The sequence below is a fragment of the Chamaea fasciata genome, unplaced genomic scaffold (genome assembly GCF_029207755.1).
Source record: "Chamaea fasciata isolate MVZ Bird 193981 ecotype frontalis unplaced genomic scaffold, bChaFas1.0.hap1 SCAF_15, whole genome shotgun sequence".
NCBI lineage: Eukaryota > Metazoa > Chordata > Aves > Passeriformes > Sylviidae > Chamaea > Chamaea fasciata.
The window spans coordinates 14,932,722-14,948,792 of record NW_027094100.1 but is presented as its reverse complement, the minus strand read 5'-3'; the positions used below and the strand labels follow the sequence as shown (position 1 = coordinate 14,948,792).

Below are 16,071 nucleotides of genomic sequence, written 5' to 3'. Positions count from 1 at the left end.
CTCAAGATTCCTGGTGTGGCACAAGGTGTGTCTGATCCCAGCTCCCGGCGATTCCATGTGCAGCCAGCACCTTCCAGCTCCCCAGCTGGTGTCAGGCATCAGGGGAAGAAGGAACACGGTGATTGAGCCGGTGGGGGAAGTTTGGTTCAGGTGACTCTCAGCGTCTTACCAGGGCATGGAGGAGGGATAAAAAAATCCCAGTGTGCAGGGAAGGAAAATTAAATGAAATTAGCACCTTTTCCCCCTCTGTCCTCTGATCTCCATCCCTCCTGCGTCCCTTCTCACTGAAGGATGGAGGGTTCCCCTTCCCCTGCACAGCCTGAGCTCGGTGGGACATGCAGGTGCCGAACGGAGCCTTGTGGGGAAAAACCACATCCAATAATTGCTGTGAACATTCATGTAGCAGCGCACAGACACAAAGGGATGAAAGGAGGCTGCCTTAACACCCTGACATTTCCTCCGCTCTGACTTCTCGTCTCAGGCATCCCGAACATCCTCTCACGGCAGCTTTCGCGGGCGGGTCCCTCAGACAAAGGAGAGGAAATGGGATTTCCAAATCACCCTGGGACGGCGCTGAGGGTGAGGGGCTCTGAGCAGCGCCCAGGAGCTGCTGGTTGAGCTGGGGAGGTGACGAGGGTTTCGAGCTCCTCGCTGCCACCTCCCCAGCACCAAAACTCACAGATCCCACTGCAGGGAGCACCTGGCACCATGCCCACCTGGCGGTGCCCGCTCCCCTTCCCCACAGAGCCCCTCTGGGATCACCCAGCTGGGGAGGGGATGGAAGGGCAGAGGTTCTGCCCCCGGAGCTCCCCCAGGCCACCCCATCCTCCTGTGAAGCCCTCTGCAACCCCAGCCTGTCTGCGCTGGAAATTTCAAGTTGTTCTAAAGGCAGCAAGTTAACGAGATTTGGAAACCAGGTCAGCGGAAGGAGCTCAATTAGCTGCTGAACCGTGGGGAGCAGCTCACGTCGTGGCTGCTTTAGTGACTCCTCAGATGGGTGTCATTGACACCACACCGCGGTCTGGCTGGAGTGGGGACCTCCCCTGAGGAGGGGACACCTGGACACTCAGCAGGCACAGGGAACTTTACAAAAGGCCAGACTCAGTGCAGCCTGAGCCATCCCACCGTGCTGTGTCAGCACAGAATTATGGATGGCCTGGGTTGGACGGGATCTTAGAGATCATCCAGTCCCGACCCAATGGGCAGGCACACCTTCCAATAGTCCAGGTGGCTCCAAGCCCATCCAGCCTGATCTTGGACACTGCCAAGGATCCAGGGGCAGCCACAACTTCTCTGGGCACCCTGTGCCAGGGCCTCCCCACCCTCCCAGGGCGGAATTCCTCCCCAATATCTAATCTAAACCTCCTCTAAAGCCACTCCCTCTTGTCCTGTCACTACACGCTCTTGTAAACAGCGTCTCTCAATCTTCCTTGTATCAGCAGCTCTGTTCCCCCCAGCCCTGCAGGAACCCCCAGGCTCCCACTCCCCCTGCTCCTCCCGCTCTTCCCTGACACCTCAGGGGAGGGGACAGCCAAAGGAGACAGGCAGCAGGGCTCGCAGAGAGCCGGCAGCACCAGCGCAGCTCACGCGACCTGCTACCTGTCTTGTCACGTCAGCACCGACATCTGCTGCAAATAAAGCAGCGAGAGAGAGGCGAAGCCAAAGGGCCTCCCTGAGCAGCTCCCCAGCCCCAGCAGCGCCAGAGATGCGGCGCCTGTCACGCTGCATGAAAAACCTCTTTCATTAGTGGCGGGGCTGGAGCTCAGATCCTGGAATGGCAGCAAGAATCCCAGCCTGGAATCCCAGCGCAGCTTCCCGGGGGCTGCGCAGGCAGGCGGGCACAGCCCCGGCTCTGCGGGCACCGGGGGAGCAGCCTGGGCTTGGCTTTTGTTTCTGACAGACACAAAACACGGAGCTCAGGGCTTTGAAGCTCTTGCAGGTGCTGCCAGCAGGGAAGGCTGCTCTGATCCCGAGGGAAGAGCCCCTGTCCATCCTGACGCCCTCAGCTCCCTTCCCCATCCTGGCGTGGGACAGACGCCCAGGCTGCCAGGACAGCTGGGAAGGGAACCTTGGCACTGGAGGAAATCCACAAACTGCATAAACTGCCTCCCTCTGTCCTGGGACAGCATTTCTTGGACGCTCAGCCACGGCGGGGCCAAGCTGGAGAGGAAAGGGTGAGGGCAGGCAGCGCTGGCAGCCAGGGCTGGGCAGGAGCCCGGTGACAGGGTGGGACCAGCCAGGGGCTCAGGGGCTGCGGGCAGGGCTGCGGGCAGGGCAGGGGGGTGAAAACAGAGCAGCTGGAAGGGCAGGGCAGAGAGCAGGACTGGAGTGCGGACAGAACTGAGGGTGGGGCAGTGGGCAGGACTGCGGCCAGGACAGGGCTGGGCAGCGCAAAGCAGGACTGGGCAGGGGGTAGGACTGCAGCCAGAACTGGGCAAAGCAGGGCAGCGGGCAGGACTGCAGGCAGGGCAGGGCAGCGTGCAGAAGAGAGCAGCGGGCAGGGCAGAGCAGGGCTGGGCTGTGGGCAGGACGTCAGCCAGGACAGGGCAGAGCAAAGCAGGGCAGTGGGCAGGACTGAAGGCAGGACAGGGCAGGGCAAAGCGGGGCAGCGGGCAGGACTTCAGGCAGGCCAGGACTGCAGCCAGGGCAGGGCGCTGCCAAGGCTGAGCATCCCTCCGCCGTCTCCAGGTCCGTGCAGGGATCCGTGTCCGTGCGGCCACCGCCCTGTCCTGCCCCGCCCCTCCGTGCCCCGCCCCTCCCGGCCCCACCCGTGTCCTCTCCCGGTCCCCTCGCTGTCCGCGGGCGGTGCCGCCGGGCCGGGGCGGTGCCGGGGCCGTGCCGGGGCCGTGCCGGGGCGGTCCCGGTGCTGCGCGGCCCCGCCGCCGCTCCCAGCCGCTATAAGCGGGCGGCCGCGGCCGCGCTCCGCAGTGCATGGCCGAGCCCCGGCCGGCCCCCGCCGCTCCGCCGGGATCCTCCCCGGGGCCGGTCCCGGCCGCCCCCCGAGTCCCCTCCCCGCCGCTGCCAGCCGTGACCTTGGCATCCGCCAGCCGCGGGGACAGCGCCGGGGACAGCCGCCGGGGGATGCTTTAGGCGGCGGATCGCACGGGAATATTCCTCCCGGGAGAAGGAGAGCGGCAGCCTCCTCCCGCGGCCGGGGAGCGGCAGGGAAAGCGGATTTAAGGAGCATCTTGGCCCCTTTGTTGGATGAGAAGGACGGGGAAGGAGCGGCAGGATGAGCACTAGCAGTGAGTACGGCGTCCTCTCGCCTCGGCGGCGGGGATGGGGCTGATACCGCACCGAGCTGGCTGGGAGGAATTGGAAAGAAAATGTCATAACAGCGCTGACAAGCCTAGCGGGATGGAATTTGGGGTTATTTTCCTGCCTGCCTTCTGACAGGCTCTGGCTGGGCTGTGTTTGGTGTGGGCTGAGCCGCGGTGCTTATCTCCACGGAGTACTTTCCTTGGCTCGGATTTCTGGGGTTTTGGAGGGCAGAGCATCGACTGAAATGTCGATACGCAACATGGTGAGAGGCAGCCAGGAGCGCTCTGACAGGCACAGCCTCACTTGCTGCTGCCTCTGCCTGGGAAGAAATGGATGTGAGGGAGAAGGAGGAGAAGGGTGAGGAGAGACCCAGAAACCTGAGCAAAAGCACAGGTGCAATCCTGGAAATAAAACAAAAAAAAACCCCAAACCTTCTGCAGCTGGGGATGTGGGTGTTCCTATTGTGCGTGTGAGACAGGGACAGAGGCACTCATGCGCTGTGGATGAATTTCTAAAGAAGCAGAGCTTGGAAATGTGCTGCATAAGATGAGAACTGGCACCAAGGCTGCTCACTTTGGATTCTGTGCCCTCGTTGGAAAGTCTGGGAAGATTGATCAGGGTTGAGCAAGTCGCAATCAATTTCTTTTTTTCCCTACCTGACGTGCTGTGTGACAGTTGTGCCCACCTTGCTGGCACAAGGGCTTTGATCCCTTCCTTTAAAAGCAGCGAGTGCCTGGCGAAGGAGGTGATGCTGACGGCCACCTGAGGGGCTTCCTCCTGGGATAACCTCTCCAGGGAAGCCCCCCTGGTCCTCCCGCGGGTCCTGGAGCTGTGTGAGGAGCGGAGCCCTCCCCCCCGCCCCAGGCACTAAACAGCAGAGCAGCAACTTCTCCATTGCACTGGCGTGCCGAGGTTTCTCAATCCCAGGGCTTGGGGTGGTTCCCGAGCAAAACACCGTGAAAAATGCCTTGGCACGCTGCGAGGCAACAGAACAGGTGATTCCAGCTCCGTCGGGCTGTGTCAGAGGCCAGGAAACTTTCCAGGTGCCCTCTGCCCAAGCCACACCTGGGACAGGAGCGAGCCCCCGGTCCCGGGGGAGCGGGGCCGGCGCTGCCTAGGTAGGAAACAATAGGGACTGATTCTTTCCGAGCCTGCAGGATGCCTGATAACAAAGGGTCCTCCCTCCGCTCCTCCGGGGGAGCAGCTCAGGTCTGCTGCAGAGGGCTGGGGGGGATCAGTGGCCGCCGTGGTCAGGTGGGACTGCTAAGCTTCCTCTAAGCCAATTTTGCCAAATGCCTGTTGGTTCCTTTTGGGATTCCTTCCCAGCTCTTAATAGCTGGCTCGGCTGCTGCCGGAGATAAGGGCTGTTTATGGCACTGGCGCGTTCCAGAGATCTGATTGTGCTGCAAAACTCCCTCACACACACACACACGCAGCGAGGTGCCAGGGAGCCAACGTGTGCTGCTGTGCCCTGACTCACGGGAGAGGCCGCTGGAGTCCCTTGGGAGCTGCTCCTCCTCCTGCCACCGCCTGGCTCTGTGGCCCTGGGCACATCACTCAGCAGTGCCAGCAGCTGCCAGGGCTCTTGCCAAGCCCTTCGGGGGGCTCTGCAGTCTTTGCCTAAATTGCCATCACCCCATTTTAAGCAGCCACGTGTTTTAGTCGAGGCTTGGCAACTCCGTGACATCTCCTGGTCGCTCACTGTGCTGGGGGTTGGTGATTTGTGGGTGACTCTGGGTCCTTTTGGGACCACCCCAGGGGTGTGCAAACCCTGCTGGGCGTTGGCTCTGCCCTGTTGGGCTCCCAGTTGTTTTCCCGGCAGCTGGAGCGCTTCCAGCAGGGTTTGGATGCCCAAATGCTGCTTCACTTGCGTTCCCAGCAGTGGCTGTGTGAGCCAGGCCGGGCTGTGGGGCTATCCCTGCCATCAGCACCTTCTGGGACTGGTGTGAGCGCTGCCAAAACTGCCAGCTCTGGGCGTCCCTCCCCAGCCCTCAAATCCGTGTGCCCACGAGGCACAAAATCACGAATCCTGGGAGCCTTGTGTCAGTGCTTCACTCCCTGTGATGTCACCTGGAACTCACCCACCACGGCTTTTTTACCCTCCAGTGGCTCACTGGAGTTTGGTGCCACTTGTCAGAGGCTTCCCAGCACGGGCAGGTCTGCTGCTTTGATTTTTTGGCTGTTTTTCCCCCCAGGACAAGGGCAGATTGTGCACAGGTTTATGATGCCCGAGTGTGCCTGTGCCTGCAGGGCTAAAATTTTGGGGGCTGGCAAAGCCAAGGAGGCGCACAGCTGAGGATGAAATGCCACCATCTGATCTGTGAATTCCCAGCACCGCTTCCCATTTCGCTGGCTGCATTTTGTTCCTGCTGCTCTCCTGCCTGGAGCTGATGTGAGGCAGGAAACCTGTGGCTGTGGGCCACGGCTGGCCCCGAGCCACGCTGCTGAGCAAATCTGCGAGGCCTCCAGGAGCTCTGGGTGGGATTTGCTGGGTTTATCTCCGGAGATGCCTCAGCAGCTCTTGCTGAGGGGACAGGGGGTTGATTTCACCCCGCATTTGAAGCCCCCGTGTCATCATCTGCCCCGTGATGAAGGCAAAGCCAGATGAAAATTTTTTGTATTTGAGGTGAAGAGATAAAAGCACTTGATGTCAGGCATAAACTCCTATCCTGAGGCTGCAGAGCAGCTCAGGTGGCCCTGAGGGTGGGAAGGTGGCCTCTGCTCCTGCTGGGAGTCCAGGTGTGCAGTGAGGGTTTGGAGGGCACAGTGTTGATGTTGACACTCGTTAGGCTATCACTGCCTCTCACTAATTGGTTATAAATGAATCCCTGCCTTAGAAAACAGGTCTGTGGTGCTGTTGGCATTCCCATGGGAGCTGGAGCTTGTAAGACAAACCCTTGGCCAAGAGAACATCCCTTAAAAATCATCCCCCAGAATCGCCCCAGCCTGCAGCCAGCACCTCCCTCGGAATCTGGGCAGTGACCGAGGCTGTGTTTGTGCTGAAAGGGTCAAAGCTGCCTCTGCCCCGAGGATTTCAGCCTCTGAAAACGAGTGGGAAGAATCCCTTCTGCTGCTTTGGAGGGAGCCAGCGGGTCTGGGTGCTGCGGGTCCGTGGGGTGCTGCCTGTGAGTCACCCCGTGGGATGTGCACACACCATCCCTTTTGGCCCAGCTGCTGTGGGGTGGCAGAGGGGCCGCCGCCAGCCTGGGCGCTGGGTTTGTCAGGAGCAAGGGTGCCCCTGGTTCTGGGTCTCACAAAGGACATGCCAGCTCCTGGGGAGGTGAAACCCTGGCGAGCTCCTTGGTTGAGCTGGGTTTGGCAGGATCTGGATCAGCGCGGCACAGGGTGATTTGGGCTGGTTCACAAACCTGCCATCTTCCCGATTCCCTCCTGGGGAAAAGGAGGCCAGGATCTGATGGCAAGTCAACTCAGGGTGGGCTGAGCCCTTTGTCCCCATCCTTGCAGCAGCTGGGAGCCTGCTGGAGCACGGGGAGCTCCCCAAGAAGGTTTGGTATGCCAAGTGGAAAGTTTCATCCCTATATCCATGCCACCTCTCAAATTCCTGCTGAGAGGCGCCCCTGCTCTGAGCAGGAGCTGTGAGGAAAGGCTGGACATTTGGGAAGGGAGGCTTCCTGCCGGATCCTGATGAATGCAGCATGTTTGCTTGGTTATTTTTGTCCTCCCTAAATCGTGCTGCCTCTTAGATTGTGATCCTCTAAGCGTAATTACCCCGTAATCTCCAGGCACATGTGGTTACAAGGTGTTTACCAGCAAACTCCATTAAGGCCCCGTGTAATTAAAGAGGAATCCCGTGGTGCTGCACAGCCCTGGCAGCTCCAGCTCTGCTCCTCAGGCAGGTGATTCACAGGTGTCCCCACCCTGGGAGGGTCCCGCAGGGAGGTTTTTTCAGAAGTGCAGGGAACCCGAAGAGATCAGCCTGTTGGTGTCATGGGCAGGGTGGGTGTTTTTTCCAGAATTTGGGCACCAAGGGGAACTCTCAGACTCCCTGCCTACATTTTAGTCTTCTCAATGCCCGGGCTGTGACAAACAACCAGATACAAACCATTCCCTGTTTTCCTGGGCAGAGGGACAATCAGCCATTGCATTCACTTTGCTGCCAGAGAATTCCAGTCCCAGGCAGCAGCTCTGTCCCTGGGCTGGTGGACGGGCTCTGTCCTCTCTCCAGCCTTCACCCAGGCTCTTTCAAACCCTCTTTCCTGGCAGCTGGCCCTTGGAAGAGCAGGAGCCACGGAAAGGGGCCCTGCAGGCCCGTGGAGTGCGTGCTGGAAGGTCAGTTGAAGCGATTGAATCCTTTCGGGGGCCGAGCGTGCTCTTCTGAAATAAAAAGCACATTTTCTGATCATCCAGCGATGACTGGTTCAGCAGCATAACGGTGTCTGGGATGCCAACAGGCTGGGCTGATGACAGCAGCCTGTCTGCTGCTGCCTCTGCTGGGGAGGAGGGAAGAAAAAACCCCCCCAGTTCCTGCCAGACCCCGCAGCCCCGTCGTGATGGGGCCATCACGAAGCGGTTGGGACACCTCATTTGGGTATTTTTAGTCCTTAAATCCATCAGTGCCTGAGCTGTGAGCGCTGCTGCACCTCCAGGAGGCATCTGGGGGTGGAGTGGTCACGGCAAGGACCGGGCTGAGCAATGATGGAGAGTTCTGCAGGATGAAAGGGAGCGTGGAGGGAAGGCCCAGGTGCCTCAGGCTCGGGGGTTTGGGTTTTGGGCAAGGTTGGCAGGGAGACTGGAATCCTGGAGCAGGGAAGTTGGTTGTGCCAAGTCCTCCTGTGCCCACCCCCCTGACTCAGTGCATCCCTGGGGCAGCAGAACAGCTGGAATTCACTTCCCCACAGCCTCCCATGGGCACTCCTGGCTTTCAGAGAAGGGCTGGTGGAGGTTTAAGTGGCCCAAAGTGATCTCTTCCAGGAGCAAACTCGGCTGCACGGGTCCCATTTATTTGCTGGTGGCTTAGGTATTTGATAGGCCCCAGTTTCTGGGGGCGTTTTTCAGCTCAGGTGGAGTTTTCTGAATGCTTTATCAGTATCAGCAGTAAGCCCTGGCCTGGGAATTGATGAGCTTTCTCCAGTGCCTGGGGCGGAGAGCAGGAAGAAAAAGAAGCTGCTGCTGTGGTTTCCTCAGCCAGCCTGTCTGACCTTCCTTTCTTCTTACCCTTGCTGGCCTGGCAAGGTCTGCAGAGCCCCAAGGATCGTTTGTTTTCTTGTTCATGGACGTTTTACTCTGCTTCCATTTTAAATCAGCTTCTTTCTGAGTCTTGGAAAAGGCTCAGAGCTGGGGAAGGTTTCTCTGAGGAGCACAGCAGGGGAAGAGGGGAGCAGGTGTTGGAGGTTTGAAGCCATCCCACTGGCTTCTGGTTTTTCTTGGCAACAAGTGGCACATTTTGGAGAGCTGTGGGGCAGGGAGAGCTTTGCTGGTGCCAATGCCAGCCTCAAAAACCCTTCCTCGAGCCAGCCCGAGTTAGAGTTCCAGGGTTTGACCTGTCCTCAGAGCAGGCAGTTACGTGACTGTTTCCCAGAAATGCAGCAGGATCAGACAAGCCAAATGTAGAGCAGGGCTCGGTGTGAGCTCCCAAAGCCACGTGCCTGGCCCTGTGGAACAGCCCCCCTCAGCAACACCTCGCCTGGGAGAGCACCTGCAAGGCCCTGCCTCTCCTTCCCAACGTCCCGGCTGTGCTGGGGTGAAATTCATGGGATTTTCATGGGATTTTCATGGAATTACGGGATGGACAGTGCTGGAAGGGACCTTGAAGTTCTTGCCATGGGCAGGGACACCTTCCACAGACCAGGGTGCTCCAAGCCCTGCCCAACCTGGCCTTGGACACTTCCAGGGATTGCTCTTGCTGGAGAATGGGAGCTATTTTTAAATCCTCGTGGGGCCTGGGTGGGTCTCTGCCTGGCTCACAGGCGCTTGCTGGGACATGTGGTGGGGATGTCCCAGTCCCAGCTGCTCCCAGCCTGGATTCCCAGGGCAGGCACAGAGGGATGGACGGCCCAGGGTGGCTTTGCTTCACCCCCTGGCCGAGGAGGAGGAGAGGAGGGGGGCAAAGCTGTGTGTGAAAGCCATTCCTGAGGCCCAGCAGGAGCTGTCCCCCTCCAGGAGAAGGGGGCTCCTCACCCTGGCCACGCAGCAGGGCTGGGTCAGGGCTGCTCTGGCAGTTGCTCTGCCCTGCCCTGTCTCCTCTGAATCCTTGAGGGCTCTTTGGAGAAGAAGGAGTCAAACCCCCTGTGGCTGTGCTGGCCGGGGCTGGGGCAGTGTCAGATCTCCCTGACTGGTGTGGCTGCAATCCCTGCGCCACCAGGATGCCCGTGGTGACCACGGGGACAGCCAGGTCCCTGGGCTGGCAGGGAGGTCCCTGTGCCAACCAGAGGGCAGCCAGGTGCTGTGTCCAGCCACGGGAGGGTTCTCCTTGAAGCCAAACCCAAAGCAGGGAGGGCTGGGGTGGGCACAGCCCCTCCAGGCCGGCGCAGATCCCGGTTCCGTCAGCATCAACCCAACCGCAGCCCGTGGGGGGCGGCCAGGGGTGCGTTGTGAGCTCTGCCCCGGCTCTTCCCGCTCCTCCGGGAGCAGCCCTGGCCTGCGATGGAGCAGAGGCTTCCCCGGAGCACGGCTGGCCCCTCTGTCCCTCCCCGTGTCCCCATCCCCCGCTGCCAGCGCCAGCCGCGCCGCTCAGGGGATGGAGAAGGTGGAGCGAGGTAAGATGAGCTCGCTCTCGGCTCCTATAAATATCCAACCCGGGCGGGAGGGACCAGCCCGGGCTCCCGGGGACCCGATCCCGTCCGTGCCGGGCACAGCCAGGCTGGGGGAGCGGCGCTGCGGTGACACGGAGCGAGGCCGGGAACCGGGAGAGGGGACAGCGCCCAGCCTCAGCCCCGCTGGCACCGGGGAGGGGACAGCGTGCCCACACCTGGCTGTGCCAGGGTCAGTGTCCCCACACCTGGCTGTGCCAGGGTCAGTGTCCCCACACCTGGCTGGCAGTGACAGCTGGATCAGGGTCAGTGTCCCCACACCTGGCTGGCAGTGACAGCTGGATCAGGGGTCACTGTGCCCACACCTGGCTGGCACTGACAGCTGAGATCAGGGTCAGTGTCCCCACACCTGGCTGGCACTGACAGCTGGCACCGGGGCCAGCGAGGTGTGGGCATCCTCCCCCTGTGGCACTGATGTGCCAGCCTGCTTTTGGCCCTTGCCAGGCTGTGCCAGGGTGCAGGTGCTGTGGGTCTTTGAGGTGTGGGTCAGCTTTGTGGCCAGACTTTGGGACAGAAAGGGGATGGCAGCTATTCCAAGTGGAATAACCAGATTTAGGAGGGAAAGAGGGGTTTGTGGGGTTGGTGCAGTGCCTGTGGGCATCAGGAAGACCTTGGTCCTGTCTGTCTGCCCAGGCTGTGCCTTTGGACACCGTTTTGCTGGAATTTCCCCCACCTTTTGACCAGGAACCAAGAAGCAGAGCAGCTTCCAGGTGTGTGGGCACGCAGGGAGAACCACCCCTCATCCTTCATCTGGTGACAGCTGCTGAGGATTGAAAGTGGACAATCCAAAGGCTTTGATCAGGGAGCAAAACCATCCCTCCATTCAGCCCCAGCCGTGGCTTGAGAGAACTTGCTCTGGTGTCCCAGCAGGAGAGGAGTGGGCTGGATCTGACCCTTCCCCTCTGGAAAAGGAGGAGTGGGCTGGATGTGACCCTTCCCCTCTGGAAAAGGAGGAGTGGGCTGGATGTGACCCTTCCCCTCTGGAAAAGGAGGTGCCTGCACGAGCTGGCCAGGGAGAGCTGAGGGATGGAGTGGGGATGTTCTCCCCTCCCCTGCTTTTGAAAAAAAAGAGAAAAAAAAAAAAAAAAAGAACGGGAAAGTCACAGCCTGTGTGGTGAGTTATGTGGTGATGACTCCTTCTGATGGGCTCCATATAAAATCCCTGCCTCCCTGAGGATGCTCCCCGTTGAAAGCTTTTACGGCATCTTAAAAATAGCCACGGTGGGGGAGAGAACGAGAAGATGGATAGGTAGGTGGATCCCTAATAAGGAGAGGAGAGGAAACAGCTCGGGAGGGAATGGAAAGACTTCGGTGAGCGGCATGTGAGTGGCTGCCGAGGGAGGGGGCGGCGTGGCCGTGCCGAGGCGCTGAGCTGCGTGCCCAGCAGGAGCAGGAACCCTATAAAAAGCCTCCCCGGGAGAGATCTGTGCCTCGCACGTGCTGGGGACGGGCCCGGGGCGAGCAGCAGCCCTCCCGCAGGCGCTCACTGCATTCTACAAGTCGCTGTTAAAAATAATCCCCGACTGGACCGGCTGCAGCTGCCGCTCCTGCGTGATTCCCAAACTCCTCGTCCCTGCTCCTTCCCCGCCTCCAGGCTGCAGCTCAGCGATGAGGAGGCTCCTGGGTTTCCCCGAGGTGGCATTTGGGTGCTGGGAGCTGCCTCTGGCACTTTGTATTGCCCAGGGGTGAGATTTGGGGTGCTGGGGCTCAGAGAGGGCTGGGGCACATTCCCAGAGCCCTGCAGGGGGACAGTCCTGCTGTGCCATGGGGCACTGCCAGCAGTGTCTCCCGGGCCTGGGAGGTGGCTCCAGGCCCTTGGCTGTGCTTGTGGCAGCTCTTTCCCCATCACTCAGGGCAGATTTTCCAGAGTGTCTCCAAGAAATGCTAATTGCTTTGGCTTCTCTGGGTCCAGCACAGCCACCAGGCACAAAGGGCTCTCAGTCAGCTGAGAGATCTGCCAGATCCTTCCTCTGGAGCCCCTGGAGAGCTGGTGGAGGCTGCTGTGGCCACTGCTGATCCCCACAGCCCCGGGTCCCACCTTGTCCCCGGGCTGGCCCTGTGGTGCACAAGGCACTGTGGCCTCTGTCGCTGTAGGACACGAAAGGAAGAGTCCAAATATTTCAGAAGGCAAAGAGCACAGAAAAAAGGCTTTGATTGTCTAATTCTTACTACCTTTTATCAGGTGTTCCCATACAGACTTAACATGGTTGGTGAATAGGAACGACACCTCTCTGATCCCATGGGTTAAACCAGAGAAACAGCAAAACACCACCTGGAGAAAGATTGCTTTGAGAGAGTTGTTTGCCGAGATTGTTTTGAGAAGAAACTTTTTGGAGAAATTTTTCCTTGGGGAAAAAGTCAGCAGCTGCTAGCAGGCTAAAAATCTCTCAGACCCAGAAATGTCAGGCCCACATGAACTCTCTCTGGGCTGTGAGACCCCCAGACTCAGCCCCTGGCAGGCACAGCGTGGGCTCAGACGCTCCCCTTGTGCTGCAGGGGTGACAGGAGTTTCCCGTGCTGGGAACGTGGCAGGAGCCATCAGCTCTGCTCTGTGTGTCCTCCTGAAGCCCCGAGGTGCTGCTGCTCACCCCAGCTCTGCCCCTGGCAGCAAAAGCCCCGTGCAGGTGCCTTGCTTTGGTGCAAACAGCTGGGAAAGGCTCCTTGGCTCTGCCCCTGCTCCAGCTGCAGGGAAAACGCTGCCAACGAGGCTCCTCTGTCACATCCGCCAGCCTGTCACATCCAGGACATCTCCCTCTTGCTTCCTTGTCTTTTTTATCTTTTTTTTTTTTTGCCTCCCTCAGCTAGACAGGAGCCCAGGGAAGCAGAGGCTGTGGAGGATTAGGAGTGCCCAGCTCCAGGGAAAAGTGAAGCTGGAGAAATCCTGATCCTTGTGGGTGGTTCGGAGGCAGCAGCACCATCCTGGCTGGAGGGTGTCCAGCCCTGCTCTGGGCTCTCCAGGAAAGCCTGGGAGACTCGGCCTTGCCCAGCCTGGAGAAGGGAAGCTCTGGGATCACCCGGCTGTGGCCTTGCAGTGCCCGAAGGGAGCCTGCAAGGAACGTGGGGATAATTCACAGTGGAGTGACAGGATACAGGGCAGGGCTTCACACTGACAGAGAGGGAGGTCAGATGGGATATTGGGTTGAAATTCCTTCCCTGTGAGGGTGGGCAGTCCCTGGCACAGGGTGCCCAGAGCAGCTGTGGCTGCCCCTGGATCCCTGGAGGTGTCCCAGGCCAGGTTGGACAGGGCTCATAGTGACCTGGGACAGTGGAAGGTGTCCCTGCCCATGGCTGGAGGTGGAATGAGGTGAATTTTAAGCTGCCCCTTCCAACCCAAACCATTCCATGATTCCAACCCTGGTCCCTGCTCCCACCTTGGCTGGGAGCATCGCAGGGGTGTCCAGAGGGAAGGCTGGCCAGGAGGAGACACCTGAGGTGGCCAGGAGGAGACACCTCAACTGGGCAGGAGGCGACACCTGTGGCTGGCCAGGAGGGGACACCTTGGCTGGCCAGGAGGGGACACCTCAACTGAGCAGGAGGGGACACCTCAACTGGGCAGGAGGCGACACCTGTGGCTGGCCAGGAGGGGACACCTGGGCTGGCCAGGAGGGGACACCTGCAGCAGCCGCAGCCCTCTCTGCCTGCTTGGCTGGTCAGGTGGCAGCCAGGGCCCGGTTTGGGTCACAGTCCTGTCCCCTGGCAGGCGGGTTTTGGCTCGCTTCACCAGAAGCACAACAAAGCCCACGCTCATTTTTCCCCCCCTCGCTGAAAGGGGGCTTGTTCCCTGCGAAGTGCCAGCTCTGCCGGGCCCATTGATTGCCTGTTAATTGTCGCTAATGAGGGAGCTGGGCGAAGTGGCATCCAGAGGCTCTCGGGGACAGACTGTCGCTTCGGCTTGGGAGGGACATCTCAGCGGGGAAGGCAGCCGTGACCTCGGCGTGGGTGAGCTGAGCTGCATGAATGGGTTCGTTAACGAGGAATGCTCCAATTGCCGCGCCCGCAGCACCCAGGGCAGCGCCGTGCCCTGACTCGGCAGCCGCCAGGGTTGAGAGGATCTCTGGTGCTTTCTCTGGGTTTATTTGCACGTGGAGAGGTGAGATGGAGAAGGCTAAACCCGCCCTGCCCAGGAGGGAGCGAGGCCTTAAGTTTTAACTTTTGTATTTGCCGGATTCTCCACTGCATTAGTAGATAACTCTGAATTTCATGTAAAGTGTGAGCGAGTTCTCCCCACAGCTCAGTCACACCAAACAAACCTTTTCCAGCCCCACAACCGAGGGCACCGCTGCAGCTTCAGGCCCAAAAAATTATAAACCACATCGAGTTGAGGAGAGAAATACGGGAGGATGGGACTGCATCACCTGGAGCTGTAATTGGACAACGAACCCCAACGTGTAAATGGACCAAAACTTATAAAAGTGTGAAAAAACCCCCGAAAGACTGAGTCTTGACTCAGAGTCCATCTTGGGTGTAGCCCTGGCCAGGCTCTTGCCCTGCCCAAGGTGCGTCCTTTAAAGGCCTTTTTAATAAATCCCCACTTTATTCCTTTAGCTCTGCCCGGCCTCTGCCCCAGGCAGCCTCTCGAGGCATCACCAGGACTCAATCTCTGTGGCCCTGAGCAGCAGGACCCGCTGCCAGGCTTGGCCCCGTGCCTCCAGCCCGCCAGTCCGAGGCTGGTTTTGTTCCCCAGCCCTGATGAAAGGCACCAAAGGCTTTTAGCAGGAGCCAGCCGTGTCTGCCGGCCCCGAGCTCCCCCTCCTCTGCGAGCCGGGATTGCGGGAGCCAAGGAGAGCACGAGTGTGGGGAGGAGGAGGGGAGGGAATTCCGTCTGTGCCGAGCCCCTCGTGTGTCCGGGGGAGTTCGTTGGTCCAGGTGTGCCTTGTCCTGCCACGTCGCCGCTGTCCCCAGCCAGGTGTGGCTCTGTGACCCCCCCAGGTGCCCCAGCTGAGGCTCAGGGGGGTGTGAGGCCCCCTTGGGAGTGTCACACTGGTGCACAGGTGTGGTTTATACTCGGGGAGACTCCTGTCCCACAGCAGCAGCTCCCTGGGTGCCCATCTCCTGCTCCAGCAGCCATCCCGAGCCACTCACCTCCCTCGCCTCCTTTGATCTCCTCTTTGCTAAAATGGCTCAGCTGCTTCACCAGCCCTTTTCCCGGGTGTTGGCTCAGTTTTTCTCCCATTCCTGCCAGGCTTCCCTATACCTGTGACCTCCTCCTGCACTCTGGGCATCCCTTCTTGTCCTCAGAGCTGGGGAGGCACCAGCCAGAGGCTGAGTCTGGGTTAGCTGCTCAGCCACAGCCAGGGCTGCTCTGCAGAGGGGGATCTCCCCTCAGGGATTTGTTATTTTATTGGTATAAACAACCAAGTGGGATGTTATTTTCCATCCCTGCTGAGAGAGGTTGGAACTGCTGCTTTCTGTCCCAAACCTTGGTGTCTGGGTTTGGATTCCATGCCTTTGGGGTGCGGAGGAGAAGCGAGAGCAGAGAGTGTGAATGTGCTGGGGTTCAGGTGAGCCCTAAGCCATGCAGTGAATTGTCCTGGACTTTGTTTTCCACAGGCTCCTTTCAGCCACTGCTGTAGATTTGGGACTGGTTATTGTTTGTGTTCTGACCCCTAAAATACCTTTGAGGGGCTCGGGCAGTCCTGCTCCACTTGGGAAGCAGCAGGACAAAGAGCTGGCACAGCTGGGCTGGGAAATGTGCCTGGAGCACAAAACTGGGCCGGAGTGGGAGAGCCCTGAGCTGGTGTGAGGTGTGTGTGCTGTGCTGTGACCCAAAATCTGAGATCGGAGCCAACCCATCTGTGCTGGGAAAGGGGAAGGTGCTGAATAACCTGGGCCATCCATCCATCCATCCATCCATCCATCCTCCATCCCTCCATCCATCCATCCATCCATCCATCCATCCATCCATCCATCCATCCATCCATCCATCCCTCCATGCCCTGAGGGTGTCTGAGCTGCCTCGGGGCTCCTCTGGAGTTTCTGGCTGGTGTCCCCTCCTGCAGCACAGTGGGACATTCACCCTGGCAGGGGGACAGGCCATGTC

At 59.7% G+C, this 16,071-nt stretch overlaps 1 protein-coding gene across 8 annotated transcripts in view; it reads left to right on the top strand.

Annotated features, from left to right (window-relative positions):
* The first annotated feature begins 2,896 nt into the window (after positions 1–2,896).
* ABLIM3 (actin binding LIM protein family member 3) overlaps positions 2,897–16,071 on the top strand; it is a 46,628-nt gene continuing 33,453 nt past the window's right edge. For 3 of the 8 annotated variants that reach the window (XM_066196987.1, XM_066196988.1, XM_066196986.1), the window contains exon 1: positions 2,897–3,245. In XM_066196987.1, the coding sequence (XP_066053084.1) occupies positions 3,233–3,245 (13 nt within the window). In that variant the 5' untranslated portion in view covers positions 2,897–3,232. The remainder of the gene's footprint in view (positions 3,246–16,071) is intronic. The other 5 variants (XM_066196991.1, XM_066196989.1, XM_066196992.1 and 2 more) reach the window with 4 other exon arrangements.